Source organism: Hippoglossus hippoglossus, chromosome 16 (assembly GCF_009819705.1).
Source record: "Hippoglossus hippoglossus isolate fHipHip1 chromosome 16, fHipHip1.pri, whole genome shotgun sequence".
In the NCBI taxonomy this organism is placed as follows: Eukaryota; Metazoa; Chordata; class Actinopteri; order Pleuronectiformes; family Pleuronectidae; genus Hippoglossus; species Hippoglossus hippoglossus.
Window position 1 is genome coordinate 17,054,772 of NC_047166.1, and position 19,951 is coordinate 17,074,722.

The window sequence follows — 19,951 nt, forward strand, 5'->3', positions numbered from 1 at the left end:
AAACATCTGATGTATATTTTTTTCTAAAGCAAAAATGCATAGTATAACGATTTTGAGGTATTGCTTTGCAGGGTATTATGCAGTTATAAAATCAATTTATTTTCTTACCATAAGGAACCACTATGTATGCTGCTGTATGAGAAATGGTGTCTTCAACACCAGGAACAATACAACTAGAGGGGAGGGGCAAGACGAATTTCTCAGCTTCCATTGTCATTTATTTTCTCAACATGTTTATCATCTCCACCAAGGTTGTTGTGTTTTCTTTGGTGTTTCTCAGCAAGAAGGGTGATTCAGAAACTACTGAACTGATTTGCTTCAAATTTTATTTTGAGGAGGGGTGGTACTTGACCCAAGAAAGAACCCATTTAATTTTGTATGTGGATGTGGATCCAGGATTTGTTCTTTTTTTCACTTTAATTTGGTGAGATGGGGCACTAGTGTTGGTGGAACTTTAAGTGACCTTATGGTTTCAAGTACTCATCAACCAGTCTACTGATCCATCTTGTAATGCAGGTTCTAGCTGTTTAGACGTGTGTGTGTGTGTGTGTGGTCGGACATTATAGTTGGTTAGTGTAACAGCTTTAAAGTTGAAACTGAGAGAATCAGACAAGTTTCCCATGCACATCGTTCGCTTCAACTATATTTCTTGGCTGTGTGACAGATTTTCTCTTGTCATGAATTTGCCTCCCTCATGGCAGCAAAAGACCCCGCACCATGCAGCCCTCAGAAATTCCTGCAGCTTAAACTGAGCCAAACACTTTCAGTGTGGATTAAAAAATAACTCGCTAGCGCATCAACATTAGGGCTACAAGCAACCCATGACGCAAACACGACAACAGCCATGTCTGAGGAATGAGGGGCAGCAGGTAATTATAATTAAAGTAATGTATTACACATGACAATAAGCCCTTTACCATGAAGACACAGATGCTAAACCGTGATGCAGTTGAACCTGATAACTCATCATGATTGGACCAAAATAGTTGAAACACACGAGATTTGGGAGGTTTTGTGTTCTGTTTTAGAATTGTATTATTTATTGTTCTTTATTGGCTGCTATAAGCACCAGTATTGATGTATCAGCTGATTCAATTTGCCTATTGATAAACTAGTAATCTCTGTGTGTGTGTGTGTGTGTGTGTGTGTGTGTGTGTGTGTGTGTGTGTGTGTGTGTGTGTGTGTGTGTGTGTGTGTGTGTGTGTGTGTGTGTGTGTGTGTGTGTGTGTGTGTGTGTGTGTGTGTGTGTGTGTGTGTGTGTGTGTGTGTGTGTGTGAGGTGAACATAACAGACTCCGCATGGGGAGAGGGAGTCGGCTTTGTCTTGACCTCAATTTAACCCTGAATAGGTCAATATCTGTCAGTTCTTTCACTGTCTCTTGTGTGCAAATGTGTGTTGCATTCATCTTGCCTCCTTTTTACGTCACAGTCGATTTTAGATGCTGCTCTTGTCGCCTTAGCACAAAAGTGAACAAACATCATTACATCTTGTTTTTGGTCATAATTGTAAAACCTCACAGAAATGCAAATTGCATTTCATTCTGTGTGCTAATGGGTCCAATCTGTGTGCCGTGACAAATGTATCATATTGGAAAAAATATCTTTGCACAAGCATAATTATGAGTTTACCATGGAAACAACCAGAAGAATTATTTGATGGTGCAAAGGTTCTTTTATTCTAAAGTTTGACTTTGAGCCAGCATCAATACTAAGACCCTGAAAACATGCAGCTAAATTGACGTCAGACGTCATTTCATTGTTCACATGCACCTGAGCCTTTCCCACTGTCGCATTTCAAAGTGGCTTTTGTGAAAAAAGTGTTTTATTTACATTGTAATTACTGGAGCTCTATGAAAGTTTTAAAGTGATGCATAATTTTGTTTTGTGGCAAATTTCCTCATGAAATATATTTCGCGTTGGAAGGTGTCTGATTTAAATTTGATATTTTTGTTTTATTTTTCATCAGCTGTACTTCAAAAGTTGCCAACAACATTTCATTTCAATGTTTTTTTTAATGAGAAATTTTTAATTTCAAATAATAGTTTTGGTACAATCAGAAAAGCTTTATAATTTCACTGTGGGTCTCTGAATTTTACTCATTTCCTGCATGTCCTGTAAGTGTTATTCATTACTCACAGAGAAAAGCATGACTGAGACAACTCTCAACTAAATGTTTGCATTTTTTATATATATATTACTCTCTGTCCTGCACCTACAACACATATCCACATCAAACCCCGTGAACTATATTTAGGCACAGGAGAGAAGATGTGTAAAAGAAGAGGAGGGTGTAGGGTGGTGGAGTAAAGGAGTTGGAAGTAGGTCGAGATGGAGATGGAATGGAATGAGCTCCCCAATAGGGAGGATGAGAGGTGGGGGGAGGATGGGGAAAATTGAAAGGCATGTGGGAAAAGGAACTGGAGTTGGAAATGGTATAAGGATGAGGTAAGAGATACATTAGTTGAGGTTCAGGAAATGGAGGCAGATGCTGAAGGGTGGGGACAGAATAGAGGGTGTGAAGGATCAAGAGAGGGAAATGAGGATTGTAAATCATGAGCAGAGGGAAGATATTGGTGAAAGATCGTGGTGAAATCAGTGAGAAAAAAATAAGACGTGAAGGCAGCAGGGAAAGATTAGAGGAAGGAGGTGAAGGAAAGGGTAATGATGTACATGGAGTGATCACGATGAGAAAAGTGAAAACAACATGGTGCAGGAAAAAGGTAGATACTATTTTAACAGCCCACCAGTGGTTGTTACATTAAAACCATCACCACCACTCCCATTATCTCTGTGCTATTTGAAAAGAATCAATATCTTTTTTGCGTTCATTGCTGTGTTATGTTTTACCTTATACTCTGACTGTAATTTCGTAAAATCGACTAAATGAATTCTAATTAAATCAGATTAGATGAAGCTGTAATGGTCCACGTGGGGAAATTGGGTCTTTTGTTGGAGCAAAGGAAATAGATAAGATGATGCAGACTGTGAAAGATAACAATAATTACAAAAGGATGCACTGAGATTAAAAATGGTTTGATTGAATAAATGTTTGTGTTAAGGATTTTTGTTCCTGATCTGAGGTGAAAATATTTCTCCACTCATATAAAAGGTTTAAGTTTTCCACATTCTGTCAGTGGCGGTAGGGGGTGGGAGTCGTGCCGATGTGGGTTGATTATAGAGATCACGTGTGTAGTATGCTTTCATGCACACTCCCGTGAAGGGTGCACAGAGAGGGCAGGTGCGATGCTGAGGTCTGCTCGCCTGCTGTGAGAGAGCGAGCGAGAGAGAGAGAGATCCACAGCTCTACAGCAAAGCAATAGCACAAATCACCAAGTGAGATCTTTTTTTCTTGGGGGGATATGATTGTCCACACTTTTATAATATGAACCCTCATGGTCAGATCAGCAGTTGACCAATCACAGGTCGGCCAAGAGCTGAAACAGATGTGTGTGTATTTTTTATTTGAACTTATTTTCGTTGACCCCTAAATTAATATTATGAACCTGTAAATTGTACTTGAATTTAATGTTTTCTTAATGAAGAAAATATGTGACAAAAATATGAAATGTATAATTCAAAAAGTTGTGGCATATTCAAGTACACGGGGCAGCCAGGTGGCGTCAAGTAGAGTGTGGCAACGTGCCTGGCAGAGTTCAGACAAACACGTTGAGTTGATATTCGGGTTGGGTCGGTCAATCTAGCTGGGCAGAGTTTTTACACTCCATAAGTCTGTAATCGTAGAAAACAAGCAATAATCATATGTAAATGAACTGCTTCGGGCTCTGGTCGGGTTGAGACTCAAAACAGAATACCTGATCATTACTGATGAATAATTCCCCTTTTTTGTCTGCACCTTCAACCTGTGAGAGCTGTTTGTACAAATCTTAAACCTGTGCAACTTGTGATGGAGTGCGCTATTTCGGTTCTGAGATTGAGCTGTAAATTTAAGGTCCAGCCGCTCAAACTGTTTGTCCTTAACCTGCCAGTCCCAGTTTCTCAGTTTGAATAATTATATGGCATCAATATCACATTATGCATACAGCATAAATGTCACAGTACTAATTTCTCCACTCTTATTTTCTTCTCGCTCGCTGACTTCTCCCTCCTGCTGCACCTTCTTTTTCTTCCTCCCCTCCCCCTTATCCCCCCCCCCCCCCCTCCCCTTTCCCTTCACTTCCCTCCCACTTTTCTCTCTCACTCTAAAGAGCACTCAGTCTCTGCACTTCTCTTCATTTCCCGCTCCAACATGTTGGCAGGAGGAGAAAGAGGAGGATGCTGCACTCTACCCTTGGTGCGTTTTTGCCACCTCTCCGGCCAGTGCACGCTTCCTCTGACTCAGCCTCAGCTCTCAGTTGTCTCCGCCTGAAGGAATTAGGAGAGGAGGTGGAGAAGGAACCGAAGGATACTTCGGACATCAGGAGCTCTTATAGCAGGGTCCCCAACAGGAACAACAGCAGCAGGAGAGCTGAGCAGAGCAACTGCTCCTCACCAGTGTTGGAAACTAGTAATAGCTCAGCAGTGACCACCTCGGCTGGTTTCCCTCCCTCCTCCTCGGCTCCAAGATCCATGTGGCAAGAAGCAATAAGGAGGAAGCGGTATCTCCTGGACCGGGGAGGGCAGTCTGGTGAAGGGGATAGAGGGGGAGGTCAGGAGAAGAGGAACAGGTCCCCCGACTGGCTGTACGAGTCCTACTATTGTATGAGCCAGCAGCATCCCCTGATTGTGTTCCTGCTGCTCATAGTGATGGGAGCCTGCCTGGCTCTGCTGACTGTGTTCTTTGCTTCAGGACTGGTAAGCTGCTCACACACAACATGCACACACAGTCACATTATTCAAATCAAAAAAGTATAAATAAACAGCCAGGACCATACAAACACATGGATGTTGTTATACTGCAACAAGATATACTTATCCCTCTGTGAATAAAATTAATTTCAAATCAAAGCTCTGCAAACAGTGTTGACAGGTACATTTAGGCACGTGGGTGTGCACACACTGGAGACTGACATATTCTATAACCAAGGAAAATATTGTTTGACTGAAAATCTTGGTTCACTCTACCTGGTATCCTTCTAAACCTGAATAAATTATATATAAACACCAAAGCTTCTACTTGAAGTTGAAATTATTTTTACCTACTCATTCGACCAAACACATTGAAATATGCCAAGTCTGATATGTTCACTGCCAAAGCCCCAAGGCTTTAACACAAAGCTGACGCAGCATCCTCTCACAGTCAAGGTAGCTTGCAGGTTTTAAATGTCTCATGCTGGTTGTTGAACTGGAATATGTAAATTGTCGTTTGCAAAGTTTACACAACTTTTCAGTCTTTAATTTTAACAAAATGCAGCCACACCTTCGATCTCATAGATGTGGTGTCAATTAACTTAGAGCTGAATCCCAGTAGTTCAGTAAACGTTAGTAAGTTACACATGTTGCCAAAAATAATGGATTAATCCTGGAAGGCAATTGATTGTTGTGCATTTGTCCTTATGAATAACACCAGTTACTGTTTGGTTGGAAAAGAGCATATGGACCAACGAAATAACCAGTTGACTGGGAGATTACAGCCCTGTCTATAAGCATGAACATACATAGTCAAACTGGCTTACACAGAAATGTGCGTATGTACACACACACACACGTACAGAAACCACTGGCTTGTCATATACAAAAGGTGGGCTCCCCTCTGACTCACACATGCAAACGTGCGTGTGCTATACCTATACACATGCATACTCTCACAGCATGTGGTCCTCATGGCAGCACTAATGTGAAGAGAAGGGTGAGATAAAAGTGAGGGGGGGTGTAAGGGGCTTAGTTATTGTCTGAGCTCATGGTTGACTGAACTAGTATCTGTCTCCCTCTGTCACTATTTTGACAGGATTATCTTTGCTCTAAAAAGCTGAAAAATTCAATGCAGTCAAGTCAAGGCACGCTGTAACATACAAAGACATAAAAAAATGTATAAATAATTTGTAATATGGAAATGGATTTTAACTATTAAGAACCTGCCTGATTATATGTTACTATACAAAGAGTTTTAACAACATTATGTTCTAATATAACCTTCTATAGCTTAATTACATTTTTGCATTAGGAGAGTGCCTCTCCCTGTCTAGGCTGAGTCTGCCATTAAGAAGGGATTAGTCTAAAACACACTGAAAGAGACAGAGAGCACTGACGGACACGCTGCATCTTTCAGAGCCCGTCTTAACCCAAACAATCATTGTGGACACTATAAATTGCAGCTAAAACTGAATTAAAAGAGAATTAAGAGTTATGTTGCACGGTTAAGTTGTTGCTCTACAACATAAAAAAGCCTTTTTAAATGTTCCAGTTCTGAAGAAAATATTTCCCTTTAGACACAAAATATAATTTTGCCCTTTTGACTTCCTCAGACTTCCTATGAACACACATTTCAATAAATGTCTTTTCTTGTTAGCCCACTGCTCATTTTCTCTGTCCTAAATCCTCTTTCGCTCTATCGCTGTGCTGTATAGCCATGACTCTTGCAGTTCCCTTTTTTTTTTTCTCTCCATCATCCTCTTTCTCTCCGTTCTCGTGCATGTGTCATCTCTCACCTCCTCATATCTTTCTCTCTTTTATTTGTATCCTATCATCCCTTCATTCTGCTCGCTGGCTGACCTAAATCCTGTGCTGTTTTGGAGCTCTGCTCTGGGCGAGACAAACTCTCTGTGGCTCTCTGCAGTCACACACATCCTCTCCTGTCCCAGTGCATTGACTGTGTATGAGAGAGAGACAGAGGGGAGGTGAGGGGCTAAAGGAGAGAGAGAGAGGGTGGGGGTGATGCAAAGAGAAGCACTGTGAGAGTCTGGCAGAAAAATGGATTGATGGCGAGGACACTTCTAAAAAAATAAAAAAAACGATGGAATGAATAAAATTATGTTTCAGTGATTAGTACCTGCAATGAATATAGAAACAACAAATTGTTATGATTTCTTAAAAAAAAAATCCCTTCTTTTGGATCATGCTGTGTAATAAACACTAAATATTTGGATTTTTTAAAGATCAAAAATAAATAAGGAGCGCACACATGTAAAATATGGAGACTGTGTCACTGTGCAGTAAGTTTCTATTTAATTAAAAAGACTAAATAACCAATAACAATATTACACAAGACTATTGAGGTTGTTTTTCACATTTTGGTTGGTTGTGTTTTAGAAAGATTTCCTGGCCCTCACAAACAAATGTGGCTGTGAGGATGTGACACATCTGCCTACATGTCCACACGCTTGACCCTTTTTTCATCCCCTTTCACACCACTAGAAATGCGTTGATGGAATGAAGCCTGGCAAAGGCAGGCTGCTGAAACAACTCATTTCACTGGGCTGTCCTCCTACCTTGAAGAAACTCCTGAAATTTTTATCAGAACTTTCAGATCTAAGTGTTCCAGAAAGGCAGCAGCTGCAGCAGCAAATCCATTATGAATGAACTCAACTTTGCTATACTGGTTAACACTGGGGGCTTTTTAGGGTTTTTCCTCTTTCCAGTTCAGTTTAAAGTTTTTTGTTTTTAATAGCTCAGTTGTGTATTGAGTGCTCTGCTGTACATTCAACCCTTATAGACATAATTTTAGCTTTTCATTTAACTGTTTGGAACACTCTAGTTTTACTCATTGTGGTGCACAATCATTGGTTATGGCCTGAGCCTGAGCTAGACTCACGAGGGACATGCAAAAGAGACATATTATGTTAAATGTGCCTCCACAGAGCCATGGAAATTAATATATTAAAATGTAGTACAAAAGAGGATTTTGTGGCATTCCAAAAGTGATGTAGGTCATCTGAGTCTAAGGTATTTATCTATTACATATATCGTTTTTTTTAATTAATTTGAATTTGTGTAAATTTGTATCCTACCTTTTTTAAATGTGAGTCTTTGTCTTATCTCCATCATAATAACTCCATCGGGATGATCAGTGACATTCAGTCATGTAGGAGCTGGGCTGTACTCTTTAGGCTCAGGGAATATTGCACAGAAACAGAGTGGGTGGTATTTTTCCTTTTGATTACATGTAAAGCTATGCACTGCACTGCATACTCATGTTTAAAATGAATATATACTGTATGCTGATATGCTTCAGCAATCAACAACAACTATATGTTACAAGACCGAGGAAAGTCTGTGAGTACCAGAACCTGAAAGATGTTCATGATGGCTTTTACCTTTTCACCCCCTTGATGTAACATTTTACACTCTGAATTTTTAACCAGCCCTTCATTCTGAGTCTCGTCACTGTATCTAGTGTCTCCAACAAGTTAAAGCTACTGGAGGACGCATAGAGATAAGAGACATTTGTTTAATTTCCTCTCAGATAACATCCAGCAAAAGAGGGTTAATTTAGTTGTAGACACCGTGTGTTTTATAATATCAGAGCAGCGACTGTTCTGTATTTACTGCTTCTCTGGATTAATCATGTCTGCCTTGGTTGTTTGTATTGAGAGGGAGCTAGAGATGAGTCTTTTTATTACACAGTGTGGCTGTTTCATGCCCCCCTGAGTGTTACTCTATTCTTTTACTTACATCTCTTAGGAAAACCCTCTAATTATTCCTGTTTTCCCCGATAAATTGTACATTTCCTCTTTCTTATATCCTCCATATATCTCACAGTTTCTCTCTCATTTTATTATCTCTTTTCAGAGCGTTGAGGACCATGTGGCCTTTGTAATCACTGTGCCCACAGCTCTGGCCATCTTCCTGGCTGTGTTTGTTCTTGTCTGCATTGAGTCCATCTTCAAGAAACTTCTACGGATTTTCTCCCTGGTCATTTGGGCCTGCTTGGTTGCCATGGGCTACCTTTTTATGTTTTCTGGTGGGATCATCTGTCCGTGGGATCAGGTAAGATATATGTATTCTGTGGTGAGTTTTCTTTGTTGTAGACGAGCATGTGGTGCATTCTGTGTTTTTTATTTGAAGTTTTATTGGGTTGTTTGATATGAGATGGCACTTTAAGGTGAAGCCATTACAACATATTTGAAATGGCAACTTCAAAAGACAGATTGAAGAAAAAGAAACGTGGGTCAAGTGCAAACTCTCACGAAGGGATGTGATAGCAGTTTATTCACTTTCATTCTTGCTTTATTTTAAAGTCAGCTGAGTTCTCCTGTGGTGAATGGCAACATTTGTCTAATTTTTGTTCGCTTTAAAAGTGCATATTTTGTAAACGTTAACCCGATTGTTGCATCAGTGGATGACCATGATTTATTATCTGTCGTGATTTCTGACCTACATTCTAGAACATGCTGTCTATTAAGATTTGTATTGGTCACGCACATGCTTGAGTGCCACTTGACTTTGTTTTCATGCTTCTGCTCAGTCAGTGTTGATAAATAAGTTATTACAAATCTCTAGAAATTTTGGCAAACTACATTTTTATACGATCAAAACTGGAACTGAAGTCTGTCCATTTATTACAAAAAATCATGCTCTTCAAATTTGTTTTAATATATTACTTATAATAATTCAAATTCATTATAAATATACAGTATATATTCAATTTCATTAGTTTTTATTTTCCTCACTTCACCCGGAATTTTATCAAATGTGTTAATTAAAGCACAATATTTTAAAGATTAACCCGTGGTTGGTCATACAAAAAGATGTTTAATAATTAAATTGTTTAATGTCATGAAAGGATGAGCAAAGATTTAAATGATACCAGGGAAATGAACACCATCCATTGTTGTAGACAATTAAAGACAAAAACACAACAAAGAGAAAATTTGAGATTAGGTTATTTGCAGGATTGAGTTCTTCCAGTGTGTTACTGTTGAACTGCTACAATATTTTTGCATCATTTTGTAAGTAATCCAAACTCCCTCCCAGCGCTGTTTATATGCTTACAGTACCACGGCTGTTTATTTTCTTCACTTTGTCACTATTGTTATTTGTTATGTTGCATACTGCTTTTTATATTGCTTCCTTTTTATACTTCGACAGGAATACAGCAAAAGGTTGACTGAGCAGGGGGAAAACTGTGTAAAAAGCTGTATGTCAGTCAAGAATGTTGTAACGCCAGTGAGCCACCCCAAAACCTGCATATTATTTTGTCATACTTGCTGCTGGAACTGCTGAAATGCAGGCACAAACTTTGACTTGATGGCGGATACATAGATTAAGTGCAAGACTGCGTGTTTGGTTATATAGTCACAAAGAGATCGTACATCATTGTCATATCAAAGACAAAAGGCAGTCAGCTGGTAGATGGCGAGACTGGCAGATGTGTTGTGTAAAGGTGCTGTAAATCAACTTGTGTAAATCAATACATTATTTTTATCCATGCACTTTTCAAGTGCCTTGGGGCATGAGTGCAGGCTTGCTGACAGCTCCACGTGGTCCTCTAAGCACCACGCTTTAGCATATGAGTCAGACATGAGACCATTTTGCACATATAGTTCGTGCAAATTATTTTTGAGTGAGTGATCGGCTTTATTATTAGAGCATGAATAAAACTTTACATTTCGCTGTATATTTTAAGTGATAGATGGTCATGCAGTGTACGTATGCATGTAAATTAGCAACATTACACTTGCAGTTTAATGTGAAGTGATAGACAAACAGCAGTTTCTTCATTGCTACAGTCACATGCATCCTGTCACAGGGCTCATTGCAAATAGCACAGCACATTAAGTCATCATCATATAAAAGCTGTACTCATTCAACAGTACTTTGCAAATGTCTAGTGTGGGCTCATCTATCACAAAGGGATGGCTAAAGATGCAGTGATTCATACATTACTGTGTTTATTCCTTTCCTCTGCTTACGATTATGCCATTATTGCTACCTGCCATATTATAGATAAGGATATAAAATATTACATTTGCGTCACTTCAGGATACAGTATATTTACTTTCATCTCATATACCACTGCTGAGAACAGTGAGTCTACTTCAGGTATGAGTGAAATGAATGTGAGTTACTTCTCTTTGCACATGTAGTATAAAAACCTTTGAATAACCTACAGTATGTGTGGTACTGGCATTCTATTAGCCTGAATATACATATTTAGACCTTTTATTGTTACACAGTAATGACAAATTATCTTTTGTTCGTTCCTGCTCCATAGACCCATCTAACAGAGCTGGCCTCCTGTTGTAACTGAATTATATTTGAACTAAAAAACACAATTCTCAATCTTCTGTTAACAAACTTAAGTCTAAATAGGCTGATCTTTATGTACTAATGATAGTAGGAATAATCTTTAATTGAAGCTTTATGTAAATGCTTACATTTTCTTCATACGATTTAGAGAATTTATAGAGTTAAAGAGTAACAAGTTTATCGTTTGTATATAAGTGCAGGACAAGGTTTTTGATCTATACATATTCATTTATTAATAATAGTGTTTTTTATCTGTAGCCACTCTGGTGTTACTGTGCCGTTGCTATGTGGATGTCTGCTCCAAAAGAGATACAAAGGGAGAAAAGATAAAAAAAATCGGAGTAAATTAAATTCACTCTGAGCCCAGGTTAGGAGGAAACCATGAGAAGACGAGAATGAAACGGTAATATAGAGGGAAAGCACAAAGTCCTCCTACCACCTCACCTGTCATGTATCGCTTGAAGCTCACTAAGGATCATGACTTTGGTCCTGTGTCTTTTCATACATTGTTGCTGAAAAGACAGTGATAGTCAATCTTATACGTCTTTTACAACAGAATTAGTGGGTATATGTAGGTTAAATCCGCCTCAAAAGGCATTTGAGACCTTTCCCATTATAAGTCGCAGAGTTTTCATTTCAACTTTTTCCCTGGTGCGTCATGTTCGATGTCACAAAAGTAAAACTACCGAGGCGCTCTCTCTTACCTCACTGTCTCGCCAAATTAGTGCATTCACCCGTTTTCCATCACTGCCGATTTGAGCCAGAGCCCATTAAAACCAGTGTCTACTGCAAAAGTCATTTGATGCGGGAATGTCGCTGATTCAATCCATTCCCATTGCAGACAAAAGCCAGATGTTACCTGGTTTTGGAACAGTGGAAAAGAGGCTTTGTGAAGAAAGAAATGATTCTGTTTCAAGATGATACACAGTGAATTGTTCATGGGTTTTGTTGTAGTATAAAATGTTTATGAAAAGAGCTACCCATCATTTTTCTGGTCTTCTGTATCATTGTTTTTTTAAGCTATTTGTTCAAAATCTGTACTCACACGCACATGTTCACACTTGACTGGTCAAAGGGAGTTCAAAATGGAGGAAACTTGATATCAAGGTTGTTGTACCATCACATTTCCTTTCGCTCTGCTTCTGTCAGAGAATAAATTGTTCCACAAGAGATGTGACATGGTTTGCTGTTAGTCATGTGACAGAAGAAAACTTTACTACATGTTATTGACGGACAGATCTGGTCCACTAAGGACAAAAAGTAATCAAAAAGCCCTGAGCTGCCCATCAAGGGCTCTTCAAGCGAACCTTTTCTTCCAGACTTCCTGCAGTGGCTGTGAAGGGTTTATGTGTTACACGAAGAGCATATGGGAATATGTGGCAAAAGTGCACAAGAGGAAATGTAATGAGATTCTTAGAACTTGTTGAAAGCCTCATCTTTCATTTATAGCAGCAGTGGATGTTGCAGGATGTGATTATCATTTTTCCTACAGACGAAAATGTAGCTCCTATTTCAGTAGATGAGAAAATGTGCTGTGTTGATTATCACAGCTTTTAACAAAACCTTGACTTCTTGTTCTGCACAAGTAAAGCCAGCAGACAGTCATTAGAAAAGGGCACATCAAATATTTATTGACCTACTCGACATTGTAGACAAGTTTAATAATTTGATCACAGAAGAACAATTTCGCAACCACTGCACAAGTGTGTTTTCCAGCACCATGCATATTTTTCTGTTGACCACCATGTCAGCTCATGGAATTGAACGAGTCAGTGTTGCTTGAAAACCTCGTTCAGTATTTGTGCAGTGATCATTCACGATGTGGTTTGATTCATTTTATTTTCTGATTCACCGTTTTTTATACATCCAAGAGTTTATATTCATAGATTGATTGCATTAGTTTGTCTTTTAATTAGAGCTTTTAATTGTTTGCCAATATGCGCTGATATGAAAACTCTAAATTCTAAATTAGTTATTTTATAGTTATTTAAAACAAAGTTTATGGTTGAGCTGTAAAATATCCTGCCTCAATTACATTTCTTGGCCACAAGGGTTCATGTCATCTTACAAATCATTGTCAATTAAATAGGGGGGCAGCTGTGGCTGAGGGGTAGAGTGGTCGTTCCACATCTGCATGCCAGTGTCCTTGGGCAAGATACTGAACCCCTAAATGGCCCCTCATATATGTTGAATGCACTAATTGTCAGTCGCTTTGGATAAAAGCGTCTGCCAAATGACATGTAATGTAATGTAATGTAATGTAATAATATATGTTCTGTCTGTGCTGTCCTGTCAGCTTTGAGTTTCTGGCATTGCTGTCCCCATATTAAATGAACCATAATAATATCCTCTGACTGTCCTGAAAATAGCACATAGAATGCACTGTAATTAGTATCATGGTTGTCATGTGTTGTTAAAGGGTGAATTCTTAAAGGTCAAATTGACCAATGTTCTTGTCTAAAGCTAAAATCAAAGTGACGGCTCACAGTGATAACTAATCGTTAATGGAAACCTAAAATGACAACAACAACACATGTTGTTTATTAATATTTTATCAGCTGATTTTTATTTGTGTAAGAGCAGCAGACCAAATAATTTGTGGGTTAAAGAGGAAGGTGAGTGAGGTCAGTGATGTGCAGCCTCTGCTTTAATGAGTTCTGCTTTCATCTCACCCTTTCCTCTCTCCTGTAACAACATTACCATGGACCACTCATGACATGCTGTGCATTCTTTATAGCTCTTACTAGGACACCTTTCATGTTGCTCATCACCATTGCATTACTACATAGGGTAAAACAGTGCCTGAAAAGGACAGTGGACAAACCGTGCGACCGCACGACCTACTTAGTCAAACTCAAATCCTCCTGCAGCATAATTTCTCAGTACTGGAAATACTATCTCTCCCCCTCCTTTATTCTTTTCATGTCAGGACATATTAGTTTCCACAAAGCCCTTGCACGCTAACAAGCTAACTGGACTTCTTCACTGCTGGAAAAGACATAACTTTCTGAGCTTTTCCCAACAGCTTCAGTCCAGATGGCACCTCAAATTCATATATTTCAATTACGTTTCTGCTGCGATTCGGATGAAACTAGTTCAATTCCTTATTGTGTTGCATTTCTTTTTATAACTCCAGTGGTGTGAAGCAGCTTCCCCACATAGGAGACAGAGTCAGCTGTCAGAATAACTATATATTGTGTTGACATTTTCAACGAGACGGTGAGAGAACAAGAGCTGGTTACAATACAAACTGCTGTGTCAGTACAGTCAGGTAAAAAGAAAAAGCACAGAGGCTCCAAATGTTTCCCTCAGCGCTGTTGTGCTCAACAGCCCTGCTCCTCAAGTTATTTTGTATACAGTACACTTCCATTTTCAAACCCGGAATCAATTGGATGCTTATCCTCTCCCCACAATGCCCCTCTCTCTTTGCTGACGATGGGGAGAAGGGCTTATCTGTGTGGCCCAGTCTCTTCCCCTCACTGAGAGCTGTCTCATCTCATCCCCTCCCTTCTTTCTGTCTCTCCTGATCACCCACCGTCTCTGTCAAACACACACACACACACACACACACTCCTTTGTGGGTACACTGCCAGCTTCGTTAGCTTTTAAAGCAGAGGTGGGGGAGAAGGCTTCCCTGTCTGAAATGGTAAAGAAGAGGGCAGATGGTAAAAGTAGGTGGGGAACCACTGTCAGGCATAAAAGATGGGTAAAGGAAGTCTGAGGATGGAGAGGGGGAGCAGAGGAGGAATAATTTACTTAAATTGAGTTTTGACACACGGAAGATGGGAAAACGTGGATACATATACATAAAACATTAAAATGTATTGCAGGAGGACTGAAACAAACCAAGCACTTTCTTTGATTATTATTTTATCTTTTGCATTAAGTTCTTTGTCTTTGCCATGAATCAGAAAATCTATCTTCTTACTTAAATTTAAGTAGCTTTAAATGAAAAGAGCTTGTGTTTTTTGTTGTTGTTGTTAAACAGCAGATTGACACATAAATGCTCAGATGGACACGGACACGGACACACACTCTTTACTGTAAATCCAGCCTGTAAACTAATCTCTGCCACAGACTGTGGACTAAAGGTCTGATGTAATCTGACACTCCATCACTCTAATTTGTTTTGTAAACCCTCCTTAGTGTCATTATCAAGGAATTGACTCATGGGCCGAAGCAGAGTTGACGGCACCATGCTGGAGCACAAAAAGCCTTGTCCACTTAATTGTCAGAGAGAGGGTCCTCATGCGCTCGCGTCATCCACAATGAAGACCGACCCTTACTGTTTTATTACTGCATCATGTATCACGCATGCAGCATCACTCAGCAGGTGTCTTTCCCCCAGCAGCCTCTCCATTACAGTTGATATAGTTTCATGATTGAGTTAGCAACATTGGATTTCAGACCATTAATTCAGGAACAAAAGACTCTCTGGATTCTAAGTAAATTATGTTGCCTTGCTCAATGATATTTGGCAGCAATTAGCAGCTCTCTCTTGTAGAAAGAAGGTTAATACTTTCTTTTTCCTCTTTTGATATGGTGAATGCATAAAAATCCACAGAGGAGAAAGATTGTTAATGTTCATGGTGCTTGTACGTTCACAGTCATTGGATTATTTACCAGATTCTCTTAATTAAAGTCGTGAAACTTAACACTTTAGTGTTTTAGAGCCAGGAGCACTAATTGTTATACTGCAGAAACACCAGCCTATGCAGTCATTAAAGGGATAAACCGAATAATAAATAAATTCACTCATTATCTACTCACCACTATGCCCATTGAGGGCTGGGTGAAGTGTTTGAGTCCACAAAATCCTTTAAGTTCTACTTCGATCAAGAATCAGGAATACAAAAAAATACTCATCTCAATTTATTTCTAGACTAGTCACACCAGTTTATTGATCTCATCTCTGCTAGCGACAATACAGATCTTTTACTGTAGTTTTTTTTAGTTCAGTTATTTGCACCAAGCTATAAAAAGATGTCTCTCCACCCGCCCTTTTGCGATTTGTTATATTTTGTGTATAAAATTGCTGCTGTCTATTTTTTCCTATTCCTGCAACCTCTCCTCACTTGACTGCCTCAAAAACACTGCTGTGCCTTATGTTTGCGTTTGGATCCTATCGCTTGCCAGCATTACTGAACCATGACATGGTAAGAAAAATGTAAGACTGGGGCCAATTAAATCTCAGTCAGACAGTGGTACAGAGTTGTGTTATTGCACCTGTCATTCTGAAGAGACCACACAAAGAAGCAAGAGTGCAAATGAAGCAAAACCTTATTACCAAGTCTAAAACCAATAAAATCATCATTTTACAATAATACAAGACAAACCCATCAATCCATTGCGTTTGAGAAGTGAGAAAACAAGAGACAACTAAACTATCAAAATAATTGTAATACATTTTCTTCTAAATGATGGATTAATCAACTAAAAGCACTCTAGTTCTATTCTTCTTTTAAGCTTGTCAACAGTTAGTGGGCTGGTTTTGCTTGTAAATCTAGATATGTAGCTATAAGGAGAGGGTTAGAGTCAAGAAAGCCACCCACTTATAGGATCACTCACTAAACTATTATATATCTCACTTCACAAGGATTTTATATTTTGACCGTTCATGCAGGTAGCTGCAAACGTCTTAAGAGAACAGGGACATTTTTGTGCAGTTCAAACTGCCACACTTGTTTGATTTAGGAAAAATGCTCCCTTTCCTCTTTATACTCAAAATATTAGGGTTAGGGTTAACAGCTTCAATAGAGGGGGAAATGAAAATGTCAGTCTGCAGATTGGGAACAAATTAAACCACTTGAAGCCTCTGTGTCTTAGGGTTATTTATATGCAGCATTTCTCAAAGAAGATTAGTGAAACGTTTGTCATGAGTGTTTCGCTGGCATCAAGTTGTTCATATGTGTAAGTTTGCATGGAAGGAACTTGATTATATAACTTCCCTTCCCACAATGTAATTAGTGTACCTTTCTTTTAAACCCCTGTTTGGTGGTCTGATGCTGACCATGTTGTAACTGTTATTCAGAAGGATTACGCAAAAACTAGACTGATTACCACGGAACTTGGAAGATGTGGTTGGGTCAGGAAAGAACCCATTAAATATTGGAGCGGACCCATTTTTCCCCCCAATTTCTTTAACTTTGCCAGATACAGCGTTTTACAGAGAATACTTCATTGATCTTGATGACAAAAATCTGGCATCTTTTGTGGACTGATATTTATGAGTGTGTACAATTTGGCACGAATAAAAATCCAGGTCCAGTGAATTTAAATGTGGTTTTATAAGGGGACTGTTGGGCCTTGGTGAAGGAATGTGCTCTCTGAGTGCCCTTCCAGGTTTTTTTCTGTGTTGATGTTGCACACATTATTACTTGGCATCTAACACATTTAGCATCAGTCATGGTCTCCACTGTATAAAGGTCTCTGTCTCCCCACTTCCATATTGACTAAGCTCTGTTGTCCCTGAAATATAGCTGTTAGATCACTGATACTTGGAAACCAGAGCGTAACTTTCCTGACTGCTACATAGATATATTTTTATTTTAGGAGGCATGCAGAGAAAGTGTGCACAGTACACCTGGATAATGCTTATTTGTATATCATGCAGTTAAATTTCCAGTCTGTGTAGATATGTTTTAGCAATAATTTGCAGCCTTGCTGGCTTGAATATTAATCAGGATTTGAATAAAAAAAAAAAAAGAAGCCTTCTCACAAGAAATGGCAAAGAAAAAAACAAGGACACCTCCGGGAGTTGCTGCTCGTCTGCTCTCTACAGTATAATTCTCTTTATGTTGCATGAAATTAAATAGAATCATAAATATTTTGTTCCTGCGCAACTGCTTCAAACATGGAGAGCTACAATAAGAAGTTGCTGAATAGATGGTGATTCCCCAAGGTCTTATTTTGACTTTGCCTCCTGCTCTGTAAAGCCTTGTAATAACAGCAGCAATTACTACTACTCACTACTGCTGCTCATCTTGGGATAAAAATTCCTCACATAATTTTCTGCAATTAATAAATGATTGTAAATACCTTTCATCTGTAGTGACAGATGCTGATTGTTGTGATGACATGACAAATATTTTAAAGATTCCGGACACAGTATTACTGAAGTGTCGGCTTTTCAGAAATGTATTTGTGTTACTTTATTTCAGCTCTTTATTTAGGAGGCATTGGAACAAAGACATTTTACTAAATATTTACGACCCACAGCAGATTGAGCCCTATGAACCTTTTAAGGCAGAGTACTTTACTCACCTGAGTGAGTAAATATTGTAATTTAATTTTTTAAGAGTAATATTTTTATTTTCAGATTTGTGTTGTGCAAATTTCAATAGCTTCTGAGTGAAATCCTGTTTATAATGTATATATTCTGTTCATTCTTTTTATAGGTTTATTTTTCAGGGACAGTGCATATTGATGACAAAACTGTATAAATATTCATGAGTTAGCCAAGAGGCTAATTTCCATCTGTATTCCCTGGCTAGGTTTGAAGATAGCAGTCTAAAATCCAATAAGAATGTTTGAAATGGTTATCCTGATGTAGACTAGTAAAAACTAAATCTAGTACAATTTTAAATAATTGCAATTTTTTTTCCTTCTGTATGATGGTGTTTATTTTTTTACATGTTCACTGTTTAGTAATTTGAGAAAATTAGAAGCCTACAACCAATAGATAATCATCCATCAGGCTACTTAGTATTATATTTTCTACTTTTACCTGTATTGAAGCAGCAGGAGGTCTGTCACTGCAGAGGACACAAGACCCATTTGAGTAGAATTTTTATTCAATGAGTAAATCATCATCAGTCATGTCTTCAAGGTAACCAACCGTCCTTTGATATTTTGCTACTCTTTGCATTCACTTGCACAGATGGCTGTTAAGAAAGTAGCTGTGCATCTTAGTGACCTCAGCTTAAACAGAGGATCTACTGTTGCTCCCTGTCTTGCTTTCCTTTCCTCCCCATATTACTGCCCCCCTGCACACAAACTCCCGCTTTTCCACTGGCCGTGCAAAGAAACCGCAAAGGATAACTGGCACCTGGCTGCAGCCTGTGAGAACACTGGCCTCATTCTGCACATGCACAACAGCAGATGAGCTGCTTTAACCCTGCAGCAGAAGGCATATTAAGTGTTTGTGTGTGCTCCTGTACTTACATCTTAGTGAGAACCATAGTAAGCATAGAGATTTTTGGAAACCGAGGACATTTTGGCAGGTCCTCACTTCTTAAAAGGGCTGTTTGGGGGTTAAGACTTGGTTTTAGGTTTAGAATTAGGTTAGGGTTAGGTTTAGGGTTAGGCATTTAGTTTGGATGGTTAGGGCTTGGGAATGCATTGTGCCAATGAGTGTCCTCACTTAGATAGATAGATGTGTGTGTGTGTGTGTGTGTGTGTGTGTGTGTGTGTGTGTGTGTGTGTGTGTGTGTGTGTGTGTGTGTGTGTGTGTGTGTGTGTGTGTGTGTGTGTGTGTGTGTGTGTGTGTGTGTGTGTGTGTGTGGAGCAAAAACGGAAGCACTCCACATGCTGCATCAGAGGTGTCAGGTTTGAAGTGTGAGAGTTGTCCCTATTTCTGCTTCCAGTAATCGAGGGAGCTTGGGTAAACTGAAGATGCTAAGAATGTTGTAATGTGTTGACTGTTTATTGTATTAATATTATGCCTATTGCCACAAATGTATCTCCTTCCCTTATTTGTTCCTCCCGTTACCGAGTCTCTTTACATGAAACTCATTCCCAGAGCAGGCCAGATTTTTTTACCACTTTATTTTTTCATGCCAGCAATGTTGCTCATTTCAAAAAGCAGTGTTTAGACATCTTGGGTAATG

General features: G+C 39.0%; 1 protein-coding gene across 1 annotated transcript in view; it reads left to right on the top strand.

Annotated features, from left to right (window-relative positions):
- The first annotated feature begins 4,271 nt into the window (after nt 1-4,271).
- The window catches only part of adcy2a (adenylate cyclase 2a), a 54,696-nt gene continuing 39,016 nt past the window's right edge, over nt 4,272-19,951 (top strand). Inside the window, exons 1-2 of the mRNA XM_034611677.1 lie at nt 4,272-4,790; nt 8,664-8,861. Of these exons, the coding sequence (XP_034467568.1) occupies nt 4,272-4,790; nt 8,664-8,861 (717 nt within the window). The remainder of the gene's footprint in view (nt 4,791-8,663; nt 8,862-19,951) is intronic.